Raw genomic sequence first — 19,399 nt, forward strand, 5'->3', positions numbered from 1 at the left:
TGTTCATCCACACAGACAGCAGAGCGCTCAGAGGAGGTCTGCAGAAAAAACCAGCATCATCATCATCATCATCAACAGCCGACTGCTCGCCTTCAGCCAGCGTAACGAGGACAAGAAATGTCTCCACGCTGGAAACATCAGAACGTCTTACAGAAAACATACAGCTGAGCTGTAAGAGGAGCAGTCGACTCCACCCGAGCAACACGTTTACTTTCAGGCTCGCACTGAATCAGCTGACCTCATCCAACCAGAGCAGGGTGCAGCTTTTTCACCGACAGCGGCCTTGATCCCTGAAACCAAACGACGGAGCCTCCGTTAAATCAAACTAATAACTTTAACCCAATATCACTCAGGTTTCTTTAAACTCGGCCCCACCCCTCAGCAGGCCCCACCCCTCAGAGGTTTTCATACCTCTTTGCAGCCAGTTTCATGCTAGCAACCAGCAGAGGAACATATATTTTCCCCTGGTGTGCAGGCCTGTGAGACTGCTGTCTACTTACACAGACCACCAGGCCGACGTTTGTGCCCACAAATAAACTTTAAAAATCTTTTTTCCCAGGAATTCAAACGTCCTCTGCTGTCACTGCTGTGTCTGTCTAATAAAATGTTTTTAATGAACGCCATGTTATCAGCTATCATTAGCTCCCTACCTTCACTTTGCTCCCTGGCTACAAAAACACCACCTGCACCACCTGTACCTGTGCTGTGTTCCAGTCACATCTCTGCTCTTTGCAGCTGTATTCTCTCTTTCTTCTTCTCTTCGGGCTTTCTTCCACCTACACAAACAGGCCCCCCGTGGCCCCCCATGTGTGTGCTCACCAGGTCTAATCCTTCCAGGACAGCCGAGTACTTAAAGCCCTCCGAGCTCCTCGTGCGGCTCGGCCCCGACTCGATGAATTCAGTATGTAAATGAGAGCTGTGACGTTCGAGGCCCGGGAGCCTCCACCGGCTCGGCTCATTATTCGCGTCTCCGGCCCTTTCAGCGTGTTCTTTTCTGAGTGTTCAGGGCCGCCGTGGAAGTTTGTGAAAGCAGCTCGCTGCTCTAAATGGCAAACAGCAGCTGTGGTTCGGCGTGTGCAGCACAGTGAAAACAAGTCTGCAAATATCACAGCCAACGCACAACGGAGCCGCAGGTACCGCGCAATGACATCACCCAGGTCCGAAATCACCCGCCTGCTGCAAACGAACACATGCATCACAGCGAGCGAGCAAACGTGCGAACGACAGACCGACCTGAGCGACAGCAGCTTCATCGTGACAGAAACGCCATTCAATCCTTTTTCTGAAACTGTGAACTAAAGCCAGCAGCAGACAGGTGGATGTGCGGAGGAGGGATGCTCTTGTTACCGTGGTGAGGCTGCTGATGGTGCACTTGAGGCTCTGCAGGTTATCCAACAACATCTCTCCGGCGAGCAGCGAGAAGTCCTTCAGGCAGCTCCATTCCACTGTGAACACATCGACACACAACGTTAGCCTCCTCACCCCTGCCTCTGAGCACCACTTCCTGTTCCTCCGTGTAACCACGACAACCTGAGGCATCATCTGAGAATAAATCTGGGGTTTAAATCCAGAAGCTTTAGAGTTTAACCGTGAAGTAAACCTGTAAATTAACGCAGAACAACCTTGTTAATTTATTGTTTTAAATGTGGTCGTCTCAGGTTTGCAGACCCAACATCAAGTCTTCAGTCGAAGCTTCACCTCGAACATCGAAACGTGAATGATGGCCTCACCTTTGACCTTTTAGTCTCTCACACAGGAGCAGGCCTGTGTGTGTGTGCATGCATGCACATGTGTGTGTGTTCACCTCTGTACTTGGTCACCACAGTGGAGTTGAGACACTGCGGTTCCTGGAAGGTGACGGTCAGAGTGCTGCTACTGCTCACGGTCAGTCGAACCATGGACGGGGCCTCCGGGGCACCTGAGCAGGGGCACAGAGAGGAGGGTGAAACGTGTGTGTGTGTGTGTGTATGGACTGTGGCTCTGACTGTTTTCCAGGTAACTATGGCAACATGTGATTGACTTCCTGTTTCCTGCCTGACGTCTTTAGCAGGTGTGATTAGTCACTGTGTGAAGCCAGAGTCTGCAGAAGGACTCTGTCGTATCACCCTGATGTTGCTCTAATGAGACCGTAAGTTCACCGCACACGTCGTTCACGTCTCGATCGCAGCCTTTCTGTTTTATAGCTGGTCGTGTAAATCCCGCCCCTCTGAGCTCTGAGTGTAGCAGCTCTAATGTTGACAGGAACACCTCCAGCTGAAAGTGTACTGCGCTCCGAATCTGCTGCAAAGGTCACGCATGTCCCCGTCAGGCTGTCTGAGCTTTAAAGGCCACACACACAGGAAGCGACAGCAGGAAATACACACTCGGGTGGGCGGCGTGCGGACTCACGTGCGTGCTGGAAGCCCGTCCTCATGCGTTTGTACAGCTTGCACCTCCACTCCCACGCCCTCAGCTGTTTGTCTTTGTGGCAGGCCTCCAGCGAGAGGCCGTCCCTCTGAGCCTGAGCCGCCAGGTCGACCGCCCGCCGCTCCGCCTCCAGCACCAGAGAGTTCAGGTGAGCCTCGCGACTCTCCACGCTCACGACTGCAGGAGAAACACAGCAGCTGGTTACAAACAGCAAACTGCAGGAGGAGCTTTCTGCTTTTTCACATTTTATCTGTGCTTCACACAAACCTCCACCTGCTGCACCCATCGTCACAGTCCACAGTCAGGACCAGAAGTTTGTGGACACCCAGTGTCGCACTAACTGCTGAACGACGACTATCTGCGAGCGTTTGATTAAAGCTCAGACACTGAGACGAGCATGTTTGGCTTTCTCGCTCCGTGGGCTGAATGTGGAGTCGTGTCTCCTGTTAGTGGAAGAAAAGCAGCTTGTGGAGGAGTTGGAGTTCGTCTCTGTCAAGGCCACGGCTCACTCGTCTTTAGAAGCAGACAAAAGGAGATGCAGCAGAGAAAACCAGAGCCCAAACACGGAAACGTGTTCTGAGCGAGCGAGCGCAGAGGGACCAAAGGTGCAGGGCGGCAGAAAGAAAACTTTCTCTGATTGATCTTCAGGTCTGTTATTAAAGCATCTGTGCTGGATGTTTGTGCTTTGGTGTGTGAGCGGCTATGTGCGGTGTGTTTTAGCTGCCTCTTATTTAACACCAAGGAAGAAATCAGTCGTATAAAAATAACTTTACAAGGAGCTGACGATGAAACAAAGCTCTGGGGAAGCAACTGGACGAGTCCATCACAGGGCGGGGCTTTCAACGGGGTGTGCAAAAGTCTTGAGCCACATTTTGCACAAACGATTCATAGGTCAGAGTTCAGAGGCTTAACAAACAAAAGCATTCTTCTGAAAATGAATGCTACACTGAACACGAGGGGAAAAGCAGCAACATCTGAAGAAGACCTCTGAGAGATCTTAGGATGAAACGTCTTCAAGGAAACACTTTTCTGTCCGAGCTCCTTAGACTACGATGACCTGGATGACTCTGAAAGAAAGCTTCAGATCTGTTGCTCGCGAGCACTTTAAAACATGTAAGAAAGTCTGTCTCCTTGGAAGCAAAATATACAGAAATGAGGGGTGGCTCAAGATTTTTGCACAGTTATAAAACCAGTGAAAATCAGGTCCTAATGAAACCTGACAGTTGGGTTTGAGTTGTAAAGTCCAGGATCTGGTTCTAGAGCCCACAGAGGAGACCAAGGATGCATTCAGTATCATCATCAGCACTCAGAAACAATGACTGGCATGTTTTTAGAAGACAAGCATCATGTATGGACTGTGGAGCCTCTGAGGATGGAAACATTTCTTTTTTATCCTCTGACTGATGTTTCCCCCTCCGCCCGAGTGAAAAGTGACAGCAGAGCAGTGGTATGAAGTCTGACGGGCGCATTCATCACAAACACAGCTCTGTGTGTGTTCCTCCACATTTGTCACGGTGAAACGTTCCGTGAGCTGCCAGCCCGCCCAAACACCGCCGCTTTACTGCGACGCCGCTCGCTGCCGTCCAGTTCTCAGTCACAGACCGTGACAGCAGCATAAACAAGCAAACAGCAGCAAACATGAACACCCTCATTCACACACACACTGTGTCTCAGTCTAACCTGCTGCATGCAGAGATGTTATGAAAGTGAGTAAAAATGAGCCCGTGAGGAGAGATTTCAGCTGCTGTCGACATGTTCTGAAGTCTGCACAACAAACCAGCTCATCCAAAAAACAAAGCCGAGGATGATTTACGCTTTAATTACCTGAGCACAGAATTATGTGACGCTTTCAGCTCCTGAAACTGTGCTTAACAATCTGATAGGACAGGCCGATAAGAGCAAAGAGCATGAACCTGTGAGGCTGTGTGTCGGTCCAGCTTTACCCACCGTGAGTGTCGTGAGTCCAGCTGTCAGGGTGTAACGTCCATCATCAGACAGGGAGCGCGGCTGTGTCCACGTGAATGTCCACGAGTATTCATCCACGGAAAATTTACAATACAGCCCACCGAGGCACAAACGGACTTCAAAGATGTCTGACAGTAATGACTCCGCAACAAAGTCAACGATTCGATATGCAGAGTCCAAAACTGATGAGCGACACCACAACAGCTGAATGAGTTTGTGGCTGTTTAACACTGAGATCAATTAAAGTGGAACAGAGCAAGACAATAACAAGGAGTCTGTTCTGTGTCTGTATGAACAGTGGTGTACCACAGGGCTCCACACTGGGACATCTGCTGTTTAACATTTCTTGCAGCACTCTAACACAAGATAAGATAAACGTCAGCTTATATGCTGACGATACTCTCATTTCACTGAGTTATTGGTTCTGTCACTACTAGCTATAACAAACCAGTTACTACCAATGGTAACCAGACAACCCAGGAGCGTCATATTCTGTACTTCAACAGGATGACGCTACACTTGCTATAAAACCTGCAAACGTTCGTATTTAAATCCTGTGTTTAAATCTGCGAGAGTAGATCGCTGTGATGTTCATGTCCTCAATAAAAACTGTTCCCTGGACTCTGTTCCTGTAAATATATGAGAGGTTTTCACCACCATCTTCAACCTCTCACTGCTACAGTCTGTCGTACCATCCTGCCTTAAGTCAGCCACCATTGTTCCAGTGCCCAAGAAGAACACAGTGAGCTGCTTGAATGACTATCGTCCAGTTGCTTTAACACCCATAATTACCAAATGTTTTGAGCAGCTCATCATGTCGCACATTAAAGCTGCCATCCCTGCAGACCTCGATCCATACCAGTTTGCATACAGGGCAAACAGGTCGACAGAGGACGCCATACTAACAGCTCTTCACACAGCCCTCGCACACCTGGACAGCAGTAACACCTGTGTGAGAATGCTGTTTGTGGACCAGCTCTGCCTTCAATACAGTTCAACCCCACAAACTGGTTAATAAACTAAGCAACTCATGACTCAGCAGCTCACTGTGCAGCTGGATACAGGACTTCCTGAGCAACAGACCCCAGAACGTCAGAATGGGAGAGCACACCTCCTCCACCCTCATTCTGAATGTAGGTGTCCCACAGGGGTGTGTCCTCAGTCCCCTCTTATGCTCACTTTTCACCCATGGCTGTTCATCAATCCACACCAGTAACACCATTATAAAATTTGCTGATGACACCACTGTCATAGGACTGATGGACAACAACGATGATTCAGCTACAGAGAGGAGGTTCAGCATCTGAAGCAATGGTGTGACGACAACAACCTGCATCTGAACACAGCCAAGACCAAGGAGATGGTACTCGCCTTCATAAGAACAAGGCGATCTGAGCACGCTACCCTCTACATTGGTGGAGGAGGTAGAAAGGGTAGAAAGCTTTAAGTTCCTCGGAGTCCACATCTCGGCCGACCTTACCTGGTCCACAAACATCTCCCACCAGGTAGGGAAAGCACAACAAAGGCTGTACTTTCTCAGGAAACTACGTCAGGCCCAATTACCCCAAAGACTGCTAGTAAACTTCTACCGCTCCACCATCGAGAGCCTTCTGACTTACTGTTACACACTCTGGTCCAACTGCTGCACCGCGGAGGACAAGAGGAAACTGCAGCGGGTGGTGAGGGCAGCAGAGCGGGCAATCGGCACTTCACTAACCCCCCTCAGAGACATCTATACTGGCAGACTTCAGCAGAAAGCCAGCATCATCATCAAAGACCCCTCACACCCTGGACACTCACTTTTCCTCCCTCTGGTAAACATTAGAAGTCCATCAGGACGAAGACAAACAGACTCAACAGAAGTTTTTACCCACAGGCTGTCAAACATGCCCTACCTCCACCCTGATTGGAGGATAACTGCGCTGCCAACATTCATGGACATTACACCTTATTTATAAATCGTATTTCTGTTTATACTTCAATGCAACCAACACCCCTACCTCTTTAAACTGTATTTATTATAACATTATTCAGTACAGTTCCAACAGCACCCCCCCACTCAATGTGCAACATCACTGACCACACTGCACCTCTCAATGCAGCTGCTAGTTAGATTGCATGTATGTGTATGTATATAGATGTAAGCGTGTATGTGGAAATATGTGTGTGTATGTATGGATGCATATATGTATATATACACATATATGTATGTATGTGCGTGTATGTTTGCAGGTGTATGTATAACTTGTACATATCTTTCTTGTGTAAATGTAAATTTGTCTGTTATTGTGTAAATACTTACACTATTGTGTACTTCACACACATGGAGAGATGCCAAACTGCCTTTGATTGTTCTTGTAACAGTGACAATAAAAAGCTATTCTATTCTATTCTATTCTATGCTAATCAGAGCACTTCTCTGCAGAGGTACGATGGATGGAGGGAGCTGCTGTGATATCTGATCTGCTTTAATGAAGAGATGCTGTGAGCTCTTTCAAACACTGAAGTGAGTAACGCTCGCTTGGTGCTCTTATCTTCAGCTTTTATCGTTACGTCACTACTTGTTCTGCTGATTCGTTCTGAGAGTCAAACAGTACTAATGACACGCAGAAGCTTGAACAGATTATACGGGCGCCATCACTGGACAGAGCTCCATACTTTGCAAACAGCAGCCGCCACATCAGGATCCAGGATTCCTAATTTCCCGCTCGGCTCAGCCTGTCAGAGCTGCTGACGGCTGATAACTGAGAAGGCTGTAAATTAAGAGGTCAGTGTGTTCGACACAGAGACACTGTGTGTGACGGCAGGGTCCCAACATAAGGCATGCAACCCCCACAGGGGCCGCGAGGAGCTTCAGGAGGTATCCTCAGGAGGACACACACACACACACAGACACTCACACAGACACACACACACAGACACTCACACAGACACACACTCACACACACAGACACACAGACACTCACACACACAGACACACACTCACACACACACACACACACACACACACACACACACACACACACAGACACACAGACACTCACACACACAGACACACACTCACACACACACACACACACACACACACACACACAGACACTCACACACACACACACACACACACACACACACACACACACACACACACAGACACACACACACAGACACTCACACACACACACACTCACACACACACAGACACTCACACACACACACACTCACACACACAGACACACAGACACACAGACACTCACACACACAGACACACACTCACACACACACACACACACACACACACACACACACACAGACACTCACACACACACACACACACACACACACACACAGACACTCACACACACACACACACACACACACACACACACAGACACTCACACACACACACACACACACACACACACACACACACACACACACAGACACTCACACACACACACACTCACACACACAGACACACAGACACTCACACACACAGACACACACTCACACACACACACACACACACACACACACACACAGACACTCACACACAGACACACACACACACACAGACACACACACAGACACACACAGACACACACACACTCACACAGACACACACACACACACAGACACTCACACACTCACACACACAGACACACACACACACACACAGACACACACACAGACACACACAGACACACAGACACACACACACAGACACAGACACACACACACAGACACACAGACACTCACACACACACACAGACACACACACAGACACACACAGCGGGCTGACTGATTTACTTGGCACTTGAGGAATGACATAAACAGCGAGCAGCCGGCTCCTGGAGTGAAAGCAGCGGCGTGTTTGCTCTGCGTTTGTTTACAGGGATCGTGCGGCGGCCGGAGTCCGCCCGCTGTTTGGAGAGCTTTCACGGCCCCGCCGCCCCACGGCACAATAAATCACTTAGCTGTAATTGCCCCGCCGTTACATGCATCGTTGGAAAAGTTAAACCATTAAACGACAGACCTCGTTAAAGCTGTTCAGCGGGGCGTCGCACAGCAGGGCGGCTCGCTGTGAAGGGGCCACTGTTAGCTCGCCGCCAAACACGGGGGGGCTGGTGGGCTACGAAGGTAAGGACCACCTGTCTTTGCAGGGCTGAAGGAGGAGAACAGGGGGACTGGTGTGTGTGTGTGTGTGTGTGTGTGTGTGTGTGTAAGTGTGTGTGTGTGTGTGTGTGTGTGTGGAGGGGTGAAACAGGCCTAAAGAGGCTCAGGTACAGGAGACTACAACATGAGCCATCTTTGTGAGGACCCTCGTCCTGTCTTTGCCGTCCTATTGGTCGGTCTCACCTCCACTGAACCGTTGTGTGTTTGGGAACAGAAGCTTCCTGTCTGACATCATCAACCGAGCAGAGTGTTTTAAAACTGGGACGACAGCGAGGACCCAAATGAACTTCCTGTTTCCTTCAGCGAGTTCTGAGCCAGCGACTGAGACCACGAACCTGCCAGGAAACTGTTTCCTGATTCCTAATCAGAGGTGTCGCCCTCTGCTGGCCATTAGAAAACCTGCAGGTTAAATGTGTAGAGACCGAGTTCCTGAGGTCCTTCAGAGTAAAAGCCTCTTCCATCACCACTCTAAAAGAACATCTTAAAACCGACCTCCGGTGTTATTTCTGCCTCCTCTGCACTCACTGCCACCGTCACTCTCTGTTCTCGTGCTTGTAAAGCGTCCTCGGGTCTCCTGAAAGGCTTCATCACTGTAACCTGCTATTATTATTATCGTGATTATTCCACAGGCTGCGTCTGAAATGCTGCAACAAACAGCTCAGTTCAGCCTGGTTTCAAACTGCTCTCACCTCCAGCTGCTCTGTAATTTTGCCGTCTGTAAATCAGTTTCATTGTTTTCGTGCTGGCAGTCAGCCTGTCGAGCCTGTCAGTCACCACAAAGCACTCTGGTTTATTTAAGGTGGACAGGACTGATGGTGCGTGCACGCTGAAGTGATCTCAGAGAGTACTTTAAGTGTTTTGGAAGAATCAGAGAGCTGGCCTTGTGCTGTGTTCATCACAGACACTGAAAATGTCACATTTACAGGTTTGTGTTCTGCTTATCGGAGCGTTTTAATAGGAAGCTGTAACTCTGACAGCCGTTAGTGTCGGGGACTAAATCTGTCTAATGAAACGGTTTCTCTTATTACGATCGTTCACTGAACGAGAAATAAAGTGAGACTGAAATCTGTCTGCGCAGCGTTAAATTCACACTGTTTTGTGTCTGTATGCACGCTTACCACCACCACCACCACCGCTGCCGCCGCTGCTGCTGCTCAGCATAACTAAGTGGACCGGCCAGTGTGCTCACATTAAAACATTAAATGCTTGAGCTGCACATTTTAGCAGCTGCAGAGTGAGAGCAGTGACTCAGAGCTGGGATGTTCTTCACACCTGCAGGTTGTTGTCGACCCTGCAGCTCCTGAGAACTGTAACCATCATGTTTTATGTAGCGCGCTGCTAAAGGTCGCTGTGGTTTCATTAAAGCTTAATCACTGATCCCAGCGCTCTGAACCACAGAAAAACCCAACGACACGTCGGCCAGCAGCTGGTTTACAAATCAGTTATTAACCAATCAGCAGTGATTACTGATGGTGCCACAGGCTGCTAACAGTAAAAACACTTGGATCAGCAGCACGATGGAGCTGTCTCTCCTGCTCAGTCAGTCTGAGCCGCTCGGAGACGTTTCTTCTGTATTTTCTGTTTATGCATAAAAGATTTCTTTTTGCGAAGAGTTTCTGGAAGTGTTTCACCAGGAAAAGAGCGACCGACACTCCGTCAGTCCTCTGAAAGCCTCTGTTGGTTTTTTTCATTTCACGTCTGAGTTGTTGAGTGAACGCCGCTGCAGGAGGGCGTGCTTCAGGTCTCGACTATTTTAGTGGCACAAACGTCTGTTTTCTGCCTCACACGCCATGAAAACCCAAAACGCCCACATCTGACCCGAGCGACCTCCTGACAAGCCGCGCTGACGGGACGTCGGCTCTGACGGCTCGCCTGTAAATGAGGTTTCTGTCTGTCGGACTGAAAGGTCAGGCGGGCACACACCATCAGACGTGACAGCTGATAAAGACGCGGAGGTAAGACCGAGGAGTCTCGCGGCTCGTGGAGCTGTAATTGGCTGCAGGCTTGGAGTGCTCGCACAGATGAAGCACAGCACTCGACACACTTTCAGCCTTTCGAATCACAAGTGACGGCCTGGCGGGACGGATTTAGTTTCAGGTGGTTCTGACACACATTTACAACATGAAGTCTGACACGTTTAAAGACCAACACTCGGACGCTGTGTGTGCTGCAGGCGGGCTTCAGGGCCGAACCTGCCTGATGTGGCGTACTTACAGTGCGGGCTCTCCTTGCCGCCGGCTTTCAGCAGCAGCTTGGCGATGGGCGTGTTGTTGGTCATGATGGCGATGTCGAGCGGCGTCAGGCCCTGGCTGTTGGGGGTGTTCAGGTCCAGCTCCTCGGCCGAAAACTGGTACAGAAGGATCTGCACGGCGTCCAGGTCCTGCTGCTCCACCGCCTCGAAGATGCAGTCGCTGCCCTGCATCGTCTGAAAGCGAGAACCAGCATTTTACCAGTCTGGACACGTGGTCACGTGACTTTATGACACAAACCAAACGTGAAGATCATACAAACCTGGAGCCAAAACAAGCAAAACAACAGGAAGCTAAACAACAACCAGCAGACCATCGAACGGCGGCGTTTCCTGATCCACAGTCTGAGCTTCCTGTGCTGATGGTTCATGAGCGCAGTGTCTGAAACACCGAGCTCTCTGGGCGCTCGCTTTACACCAATCATGTCATTAAGCAGCCTCGTTAGCCGCCAGATGTTCCAGCAGCTGTTTGAATCAGAGCAGACATCTTTAAAGAACACAACATTTCTCAGTTTCCACGTGTGATGAGTTTAAAAAACGCCGCTGTTTGATCGTCCTTCGGAGACGGAGCTGTACATCTCCCACCTCGCTGCTTCATCCCCCTCAGACCTCACGTGCAGCATCCTTTTCAGGCGCCGCGGGGACATCACCGCGTGAAACGGACGCGTATGACATGTGTGCACGATCATGTGGTTCCCATGGGAACAGGCGTGCAGGAGTTTCGTCAGTGAGACGAGCCGTCCTCAGGATTCCTGATCTCTCCACGTTTGAGAGACACTGTGTGTGTGTGTAACTGTGAGTCTGTCGGTGAGAAGGTCAAAGGCCGGTGAGCTCAGGTCACATGACACTCAGTATGATCAGTTTGCTGTTTATTCAAAGAGGAAGCAGCTGAAAACGACCTTTTTGCTGACGTGGACGTTTAGATGAGATGATTTGAGTCACTTTCACTCTTTAATCTGCTGATTCTGAGTCTGATGACTCGCTCGAGCGTCGGCTCAGTGTCTCTGAAACGAGCCGCCTGTTTTCACTGAGCTCACAAACAGCCAGTGTAACCGTGGCGACCTGAGACAGAGACGACGGTCCACTCTGACGGATCATCGGTGACAGGATGAGACCAGCGATTAAAAACAAAGTCTGGATCTGACGAGCTGTCGAAAACTGACCAGCAGAAACTAGAATAGAGCAGTTATCATTTATTATTATCATACTTTAATTACACTGGACTCTATTATTTTCTTATTATTTTAATATAATTTTTTGTAAACAGCAAAAGAAGAATTTTATTATTCAGGGAAAAATATTTCTTTACTGACCAAACTTCAACTTTACTTTAAATACTTTAGAATTTTACATACTTATACTTTATTCTTTGTACTCAACAGTAATCACACTTTATTTTATTATAAGACTGGTAGACATAAAGAATACACAGCAATATTTATAATTAGTCAGTTCATTTATAAATGCACTGTAATTTAAAATGATCACACCAGAATATTAAAATGACACTTTACTTATTTATGGGTTTTATAGTTAAACATTCCTGTAATTATTATTATAAATATACTGTATTTGATATATATTATAATCACATCGTCATATTACACTCATCATACTGCAGTGTAATTACACTACAGTGTATGTCAGTTACAATGTAACTACAGTGAAATTACAAACCCACCCTCATGCTCTCATGTTTAACTAAAGTTAAACTAATTCATTATAAACTGTATTAAACTAATTTATTAATGTCACAATGTAATTATAAAAATGTAATAAGTAATAATAATATTTATATAAACAGAATATTTCACTGTATTTAATTACAAATAATGTAAATACAATATTTATAATTAATGTTTATTTATGTGCTTTTCATTTATTATCACTACAGTTTACATTACACTAATTATACTATAGTTACACTAATGTATTGTAATTACACAGTAATCTATTTATAATTGTGGCAACTCCAACATACACCAAACTTATACTTGTATTCAGTGTATTTGTACTACGTTTCTCGATGTTTCAGTTCTAACCTGAATGAAAGAGAGACCACATATAAAACCCGAGTGTTGGAAACGAGACGACTTTTTGAATGTTTCCTCCTCACGGAGTAAAGAAGCAGCGAGGAGGAAGCTGATGAAACGGGAACAAAGTGTTTCTCTGCTCAGGCTGGAAACGCCTCCTCTGTTTCCTTCGGTCGTCTCTGTAGATGTGACGGCAGCGAGCGGATATGGAAACATTTGAATTTGTTCTTTGTCAGGCTGACAGCGACCGTCCACAGCGTGGCGGCTGCTTTCAGGTTTATCACAAAGCGTGTGAACAGAGAAACACATCCTGCAGGCCGCTGCGTGGCTGTTATCACTGAGGACGGCGCCGTGCTGAGCTACGCCTCCTGAAACCACAAAGCCTTTAACAGAACACAGAGCCGGGTGGTGCAGGTGGAGCTGCAGACCATCAGACGCGACGTGGGCCCTCGTTAACTGGTTTAAAGTTGGATCAACGCTGATTAAGGACCAGCTTGGGCTGATTTAGCACCTGTCTTGGACTGGTTTGACTGGTTTCTCTGGGAGATCTTTTTGGAGGCTTCTGGATTTAGAAACAGCTTTGAGGTTTTGACGTCACCAGTGTTGGTTTGGGCTCACTTCAGTTCTGTTAGTGATGTTTCCACCTCTCTTTGACTGGATTAGATTCAGAGTCACCTGTGACTGGGTTTGGATGTGTTTCTTGGAGTAGCGTTAGGAACTTGTTGTTCTGTGGACACTGGACACTCGCCTGGTGGACGAGTCACAGTCCGTGTCAGTATCTTTAGGATTAAGATCAATGGTCTGTGGCTGTGGTTTTAAACTAGCTCACAATCGTGAAACACTTGTTCTGTGGACTGAAAGTGTCTCGGTGTCTTCATGTAGTCCTGAAGGTTTGCTTTCCTGCTGCCGAACGACTCTGAACAATCGGTGGCAGAGGTTTAACTTCTAAGAACTAAAGACAGTTTCAGGTGCATCCCGAAGACCTCGCACAGCTCTTTCCACTGGAGTTGGTTTTAAACCGTTGTGGAACAGTTTGGGAACGAGCTTCCATCATCCTGGATTCGGACTGTTTCTACTTGTTACTCTGAACCTGGTGTTGTGTTTACACCAGAGATGGTTTTGAACTTGTTTGGGATGGTTTACTATCTCGACTGGTTTAGCTGATACTAATTTACAGCTCAGATTTGGGACGTCCTTGAGAACTCGCCACAGCTGTTCTGTGGACACTGGACCCCCATTGGACAGTTTTTGGACTTTGTTGGGGTTGGTTATTATCTTTGTTTTGGAGAACCTGACCCTGGTCTGTGTTTTGTGGACTTGTCTCCCTCTCTATATCTGTGGTCCATCTGCTGCAGGTCTTTGTGAGTTTGGGCTCCTGCAGAATGAACGCGGGGACCTTTGGATGGTGGAGATTTGGACTCTGAGCCTAAACGTGAGCAGAGTTCTGCAGATCGACTCGTACTCGCTGTACTCGGAGGCTTTTGTTTCCTCCCCCGTCTGCCTCTTTGTTTCATGTCTGCTGCTGCGGCTGGTTTGTAAATGTCAGCAGGCTGGCAGAGAGACTTCTGGAAAGCTTTACACACACACACACACACACACACACACACACACACACACACACACACACACACACACACACACACACACACACACACACGCGTGTGCAACATGACCTGTAACACTTGTCACACACGATGAGTCGCAGCAACCAAATGTTTCGCAGGGCAGCAGGAAGGCGGCGACGATGGCAGCAGACAGAGACGAGCCTGAGAAAAGATGGCGTGCTGCTACAAACCAAAGACAGCGTCCACAGTGTCCTCGAGCAAGGCATGTGACTCCACGTTCTCAGTTCACCGAACTCTGCAGCCGTGGAGTGACGAACAGTCTGTCTTTACGATGCTGGTCTGAGATCAGATTAAAGACGCGACAGTTGAGAGCAGAGGCTCTGACGACATCGCCGGTAACAGAATTAGCGAAGCGCGTTTATCGATCCTTCTGCCAGAGACGGGGTTTCCCCTCGTCAGGCCAGCCATCGCCACGGCAACATTCGTACAGGAAAAAAGCATCACATGAACATGTAGAGAGTTTATCACAGCTTCATGATCAGGATACAGTTTTTTAAAGACTCGATCTGAGCGAATACCTGAACATCAGTCCCTGCACGCTCTCTGTGTTACTGTAGCAGCGCAGTGACGCCTGTGCTATGTGTAAACACATTGTAATGATTATTAAAACACCTTTATTCATGTTTTTGTGCCGTATGTTAGTGTTTTTATTCAGAAAACAGTTTCCAGCTGCTGAAATGTGAAGCTTGTTGCTGTGTGAGCGTAAAGCACGTCTGCAAACAGACTCAGCGATGTGGTGACAGGATAGTTTCACACTAATCCCAAGACGTCAAGAGACTTCCTGTTTGCAGTGTTGATGAAGACTGAATGAGTTTCTGCTAATTAGGACACAAATGAAAGCTGGAGGCTGACTAAGAGGACGCATTAGCTTAAATGGATTTTTGAGCGATGGACTGTCAGAGTAACATCGGCCTCATCCGGCTCTTTGTGTTCAAACCCCGCAGGATTCATATCCAGCGTCTGTGCTGCAGTTAAAACAAACCTGCCGTGATGACTCAGTAAAGTGATGCAGTGACCGAGGCGCGCCTGAACTCACCGAGGCTTTACGGAGCCGATCCGTCTTGCCAAAGAAGTAGGCGTCTTCGAAGGAGGAGGTGCTTCCTCGCAGCTTCTCCGACAGGTTCCTGTAGAGGCGCTTGGCGGCATTGGGGGAGGCCGGCCCGCCGGGGCACTTCCTGGTCTGGGACAACTGTAGGTTCTGCATCTGCTGCGTCATAACACCCGGGAGGCGTCTGCTGGGATGGAAATGCAAAGATTGACGTTAGCTGTTGGGATAAAGCATCGGATACAGACAAATAGGGATCACATAAGTGTGTCATCAAATATTAATTACACGATGAGCTTTGACATTATACATCCTCATAGAACCAGAGTTATGCTGAGCAACCACTGCTTACTTTGGACCCGTTACCATCACAGTCACTGGAGGATCCTTTACATCAGTAATGCTGACAGACTAGATTCTAAAGCAGCTGCCAAAACCACCAATCAGAACCTCTGAGGACGTCCACAGTTTTACAGCACGCGCCAAAAGTCGAGGCAGTAAACACGTTTGTTTATCTCAGGTGAAAATAATCCACAGACTCTTCCATTAAGTCTAAAACATGATTAAATTAATTAAAATAACTGTCTGTTACTCGAATCTCCATCTTTGACCAGAAAACTGTCAAATTCTATTTCCCACAATTGAGCCAGGAGGAGCTGAAGTTTGTGCGAGCTCGTCGTGGAGCTGATCAGGAAGCACATAAAGAGTCAAACTCAATTAAAGATTGCGCTTATTAATATTCAGCCTTTATAAAAGGCTGCAGCATGTATAAAGTGGCTTTTCAACCTGTCAGTGCTCCCGCTCTGCTTGAAAGCCCTTCAGCCGTCGCATTGTCAAAAAAATCCATTCAGTTTTTGATCAGGCAGCTAAACGGCTTCCCGTCGCCTCCAGCCCTCGCTCGCTCTCCGCATTACGCCGGGATAAGTTCAACATGTCACTGAAACGAGGAGACTGTCAAACGTTTCCTGCAGGGAACTAAAGAAGGAAAAACCCGACAACTGCTCTCGCTGCTCAGCCTCAATGGAACAAGTGAAAGTCAGAAAAGAGCACGAGAAACATGTTGAGTCCTGTCAGGGTTGGAGCAGCACGCTCAGCTCAGGCCCAGAAACTCGGCGTTTCACACCCGTCTGTGGTTTTGCCTTTTTTTCTTTTGCATCACTTTGCTCTCTGCACGCAAAAAAACAACAACATTTTTTTAAATAGGAAACATATTCAGAGCTGCTTTAACTCACAGATTCAACACAGTACTGGAAACATTCTTTTTGGTCCACGGTTACATGACATCATCGTGACATCATCGCGACATCAGCTGCAGATTTGTCGGCTGCATCCGTGAGGACAGTCCCATTCCTCCACCTCCCAGAGCTGCCCTGTTGGACCCATGACTGTGGAGGCCGTCTGAGGGCAGCGGACTCGTCGTCATGTTCTATAAAGCAGTCTGAGATGAGCTCCTGCCGAAGACGGTGCACTGTGGTCGACGGACGTGGTCAGCAGCAACCGCTGACACAGGCAGGATGGATCCGTGCTACCAATCTCGACCAGCCGACACTCATCGGACCAGGAAGTGTTTCTCCACCTTCCGGTGTCCGGGTTTGTGAGTCTGTGTGAATCGCTGCCTCAGCTTCCTGGTCTCACTGACAGGAGTGACCTCTGACCTCTGACCGTGCTGCTGCTCCCTGGAACTTTTCTTTGTAGACTCAGAGGTGGTTGGTGGGAAAATCCCAGTCGTGCTGCGTTCAGGGTCCCTGATTCAGAGTCTGATGCTGACTTGTGATTGGCTGATTAGATATTTGTTTGAGCAGGTGTACCTAATGAAGTGGCTGGATAGTAAATGATGTAAAAGATGAAGCAAAAAGTAACACCTCCACTCACAACCAGCCCATGTGCATGAGTCTGACAGAGCTGCATGATGTGACGCCTCCAGCTGCAGACAGATGTTTGCTGCAACACTTTTCCAGTCGTTATCATCATAATGAGAATAATTCTGTGACGTCGGCTCGCTCTGTCCGCTGCTCGATGCATATTTAAGCTCAGCGTCGCCTCGTCACAAGCTTTTCTCTTATTACTGCCTGACTCTTCTTCTTCACGGCCGCAGGAGGCACACGTGCAGCGAGGCGCCCCCGGCTGGCACCCAATGAAAACTGCCGCTTTGCCCAACCATCGTGGCCTCAGTCCAGTAAGACCTCGCAGAGCCGCCACGCTGTGGCTGATTGGCTCACTTACTCCGCGCCGTGTGTGTCACAATCATCACATCAGAGGGAAAATGGGCTTCGACGGCTCTGTATCGAATTTGAAACCAGAGCTTAATTTGCTCGCAGGATGGCGAGGACGGTCGTTTAGAATAGCAGGTAATCAGTCCGCTAATGAATTCGCCATAAAAACCTGCTGTTAGCAAAATGACTCATGATTTAATCCTGCAGCCTCCAACACAAAGGAAGGGAGACTGGATTAAAAAATACATCTCATTTTAAAACCTCTAAAACATGACGAGCTGAACGCTAAACTGTGGGGCTTTCAAACGGCTTTGGAGGGAAAACAGAGGCAAACATCACGTATTTAACACGATTCAGTGTGACGGCATTTAGAGCGGGAACTTTCATCAGGATGTGGGAAGCACAGAAATCATTACAAACCAGTACAAGAGAAGCGCCCATCCTAACAAACCCAGTGTCACCATGTTCTCCTGTGGACAGGTTGGTCTGGTACTATTTCTCACTCAGGTGCAAACAGTAACTAAAGCAGACTCACACATTTACAGCCTGTTCTGGTCTCCCCCTTCATACCACCTGTAGGGGGGAGACTCACTTTAGTTATGTATTACTAACAGAACGAGTGACAGCGTAGTGTGACGTGGAGCTGCTTCAACACCAGGAGAAGATACAAATCTCCTTTGGGGTTAAGTCAGGAACAACATGTGAATGTGCAGCTGAAATTAGCTGCTTACAGTAAAGTAATGTGCTGAAAGCAGCTGTTCAAAAAAACATGACACAATGAGCATTTAAACCCCACACAGGATTTCTGTGGATACAATTCAATTCAATTTATTTATATAGCGCAAAATCACAACCACAGTCGCCTCAAGGTGCTTTATATTGTAAGGTAGACCCTACAATAATACATACAGACAACAATCATATGACCCCCTATGAGTAAGCACTTTGGCGACAGTGGGAAGGAAAAACTCCCTTTCAACAGGAAGAAACCTCCGGCAGAACCAGGCTCAGGGAGGGGCGGGGCCATCTGCTGTGACTGGTATCCAGTATCCACCCAGCAGACTAACTGTCAGGATCTGACGGTGCCCTGACCGGTCGACCTGCCAGTGTGCATATTTGTGTGCGTGTGTATGTGTGTCTCTCCTATCGTCCTGTCTTCCCCTCCGACTCCGCTGTCATGTGTTTGGAGGTAACCTAGCAACAGGCTACCTCCGACCCGGAAGTGCTGTCGCCCGGAGCTGCCACACCTGCAATCAATCCACCAGCTGCTGCCAATCAACTACCATCTTCAGCAGGGCTACTTAATGGTGTGGCTGAGCGACAGACAGCGCTGGAGTATTGCACTAAGCCTGGTAGTGTTTTCGAGCCGCTAGCGTGATTGAAGTATTGTCTGAGTTACGTACTCATTTTGCTGTCGTGTGTGTGTTCACCCAGGGATTGACGGAGGATTCACGGACACTAAGGAAGCACTTGGAGGAGAGACGGGCACTCACTACCACGCACGGGCTTACACGGAAGGAAGGACGCACTATTACCATTGTTGCACATTTGAACTGTTGTCACCTTGCTGCACTGTAAATAAACGCACTCTTTATTTCTGAGCTCCGCGCCTGAGTCCACTCTTTAAACAACCGTGACACTAACAGAAACCAGAGAGGTCGTCACTGAGCGTGTTTTTAAAGGTCATGGAG

General features: G+C 48.1%; 1 protein-coding gene across 1 annotated transcript in view; it reads right to left on the reverse strand.

The window, feature by feature from the left end:
• Positions 1-19,399, reverse strand: part of ankfn1a (ankyrin repeat and fibronectin type III domain containing 1a) — a gene marked incomplete at its 3' end in the record, with an annotated part of 66,314 nt that overhangs the window by 19,074 nt on the left and 27,841 nt on the right. The window contains exons 4-8 of the mRNA XM_063482265.1: positions 15,487-15,685; positions 10,759-10,969; positions 2,389-2,583; positions 1,805-1,918; positions 1,348-1,445 (exon numbers count right to left, since the gene is read on the reverse strand). Coding sequence (XP_063338335.1) covers positions 1,348-1,445; positions 1,805-1,918; positions 2,389-2,583; positions 10,759-10,969; positions 15,487-15,666 — 798 coding nt within the window. The remainder of the gene's footprint in view (positions 1-1,347; positions 1,446-1,804; positions 1,919-2,388; positions 2,584-10,758; positions 10,970-15,486; positions 15,686-19,399) is intronic.

Source organism: Pelmatolapia mariae, linkage group LG8 (assembly GCF_036321145.2).
Source record: "Pelmatolapia mariae isolate MD_Pm_ZW linkage group LG8, Pm_UMD_F_2, whole genome shotgun sequence".
Lineage (NCBI taxonomy): Eukaryota > Metazoa > Chordata > Actinopteri > Cichliformes > Cichlidae > Pelmatolapia > Pelmatolapia mariae.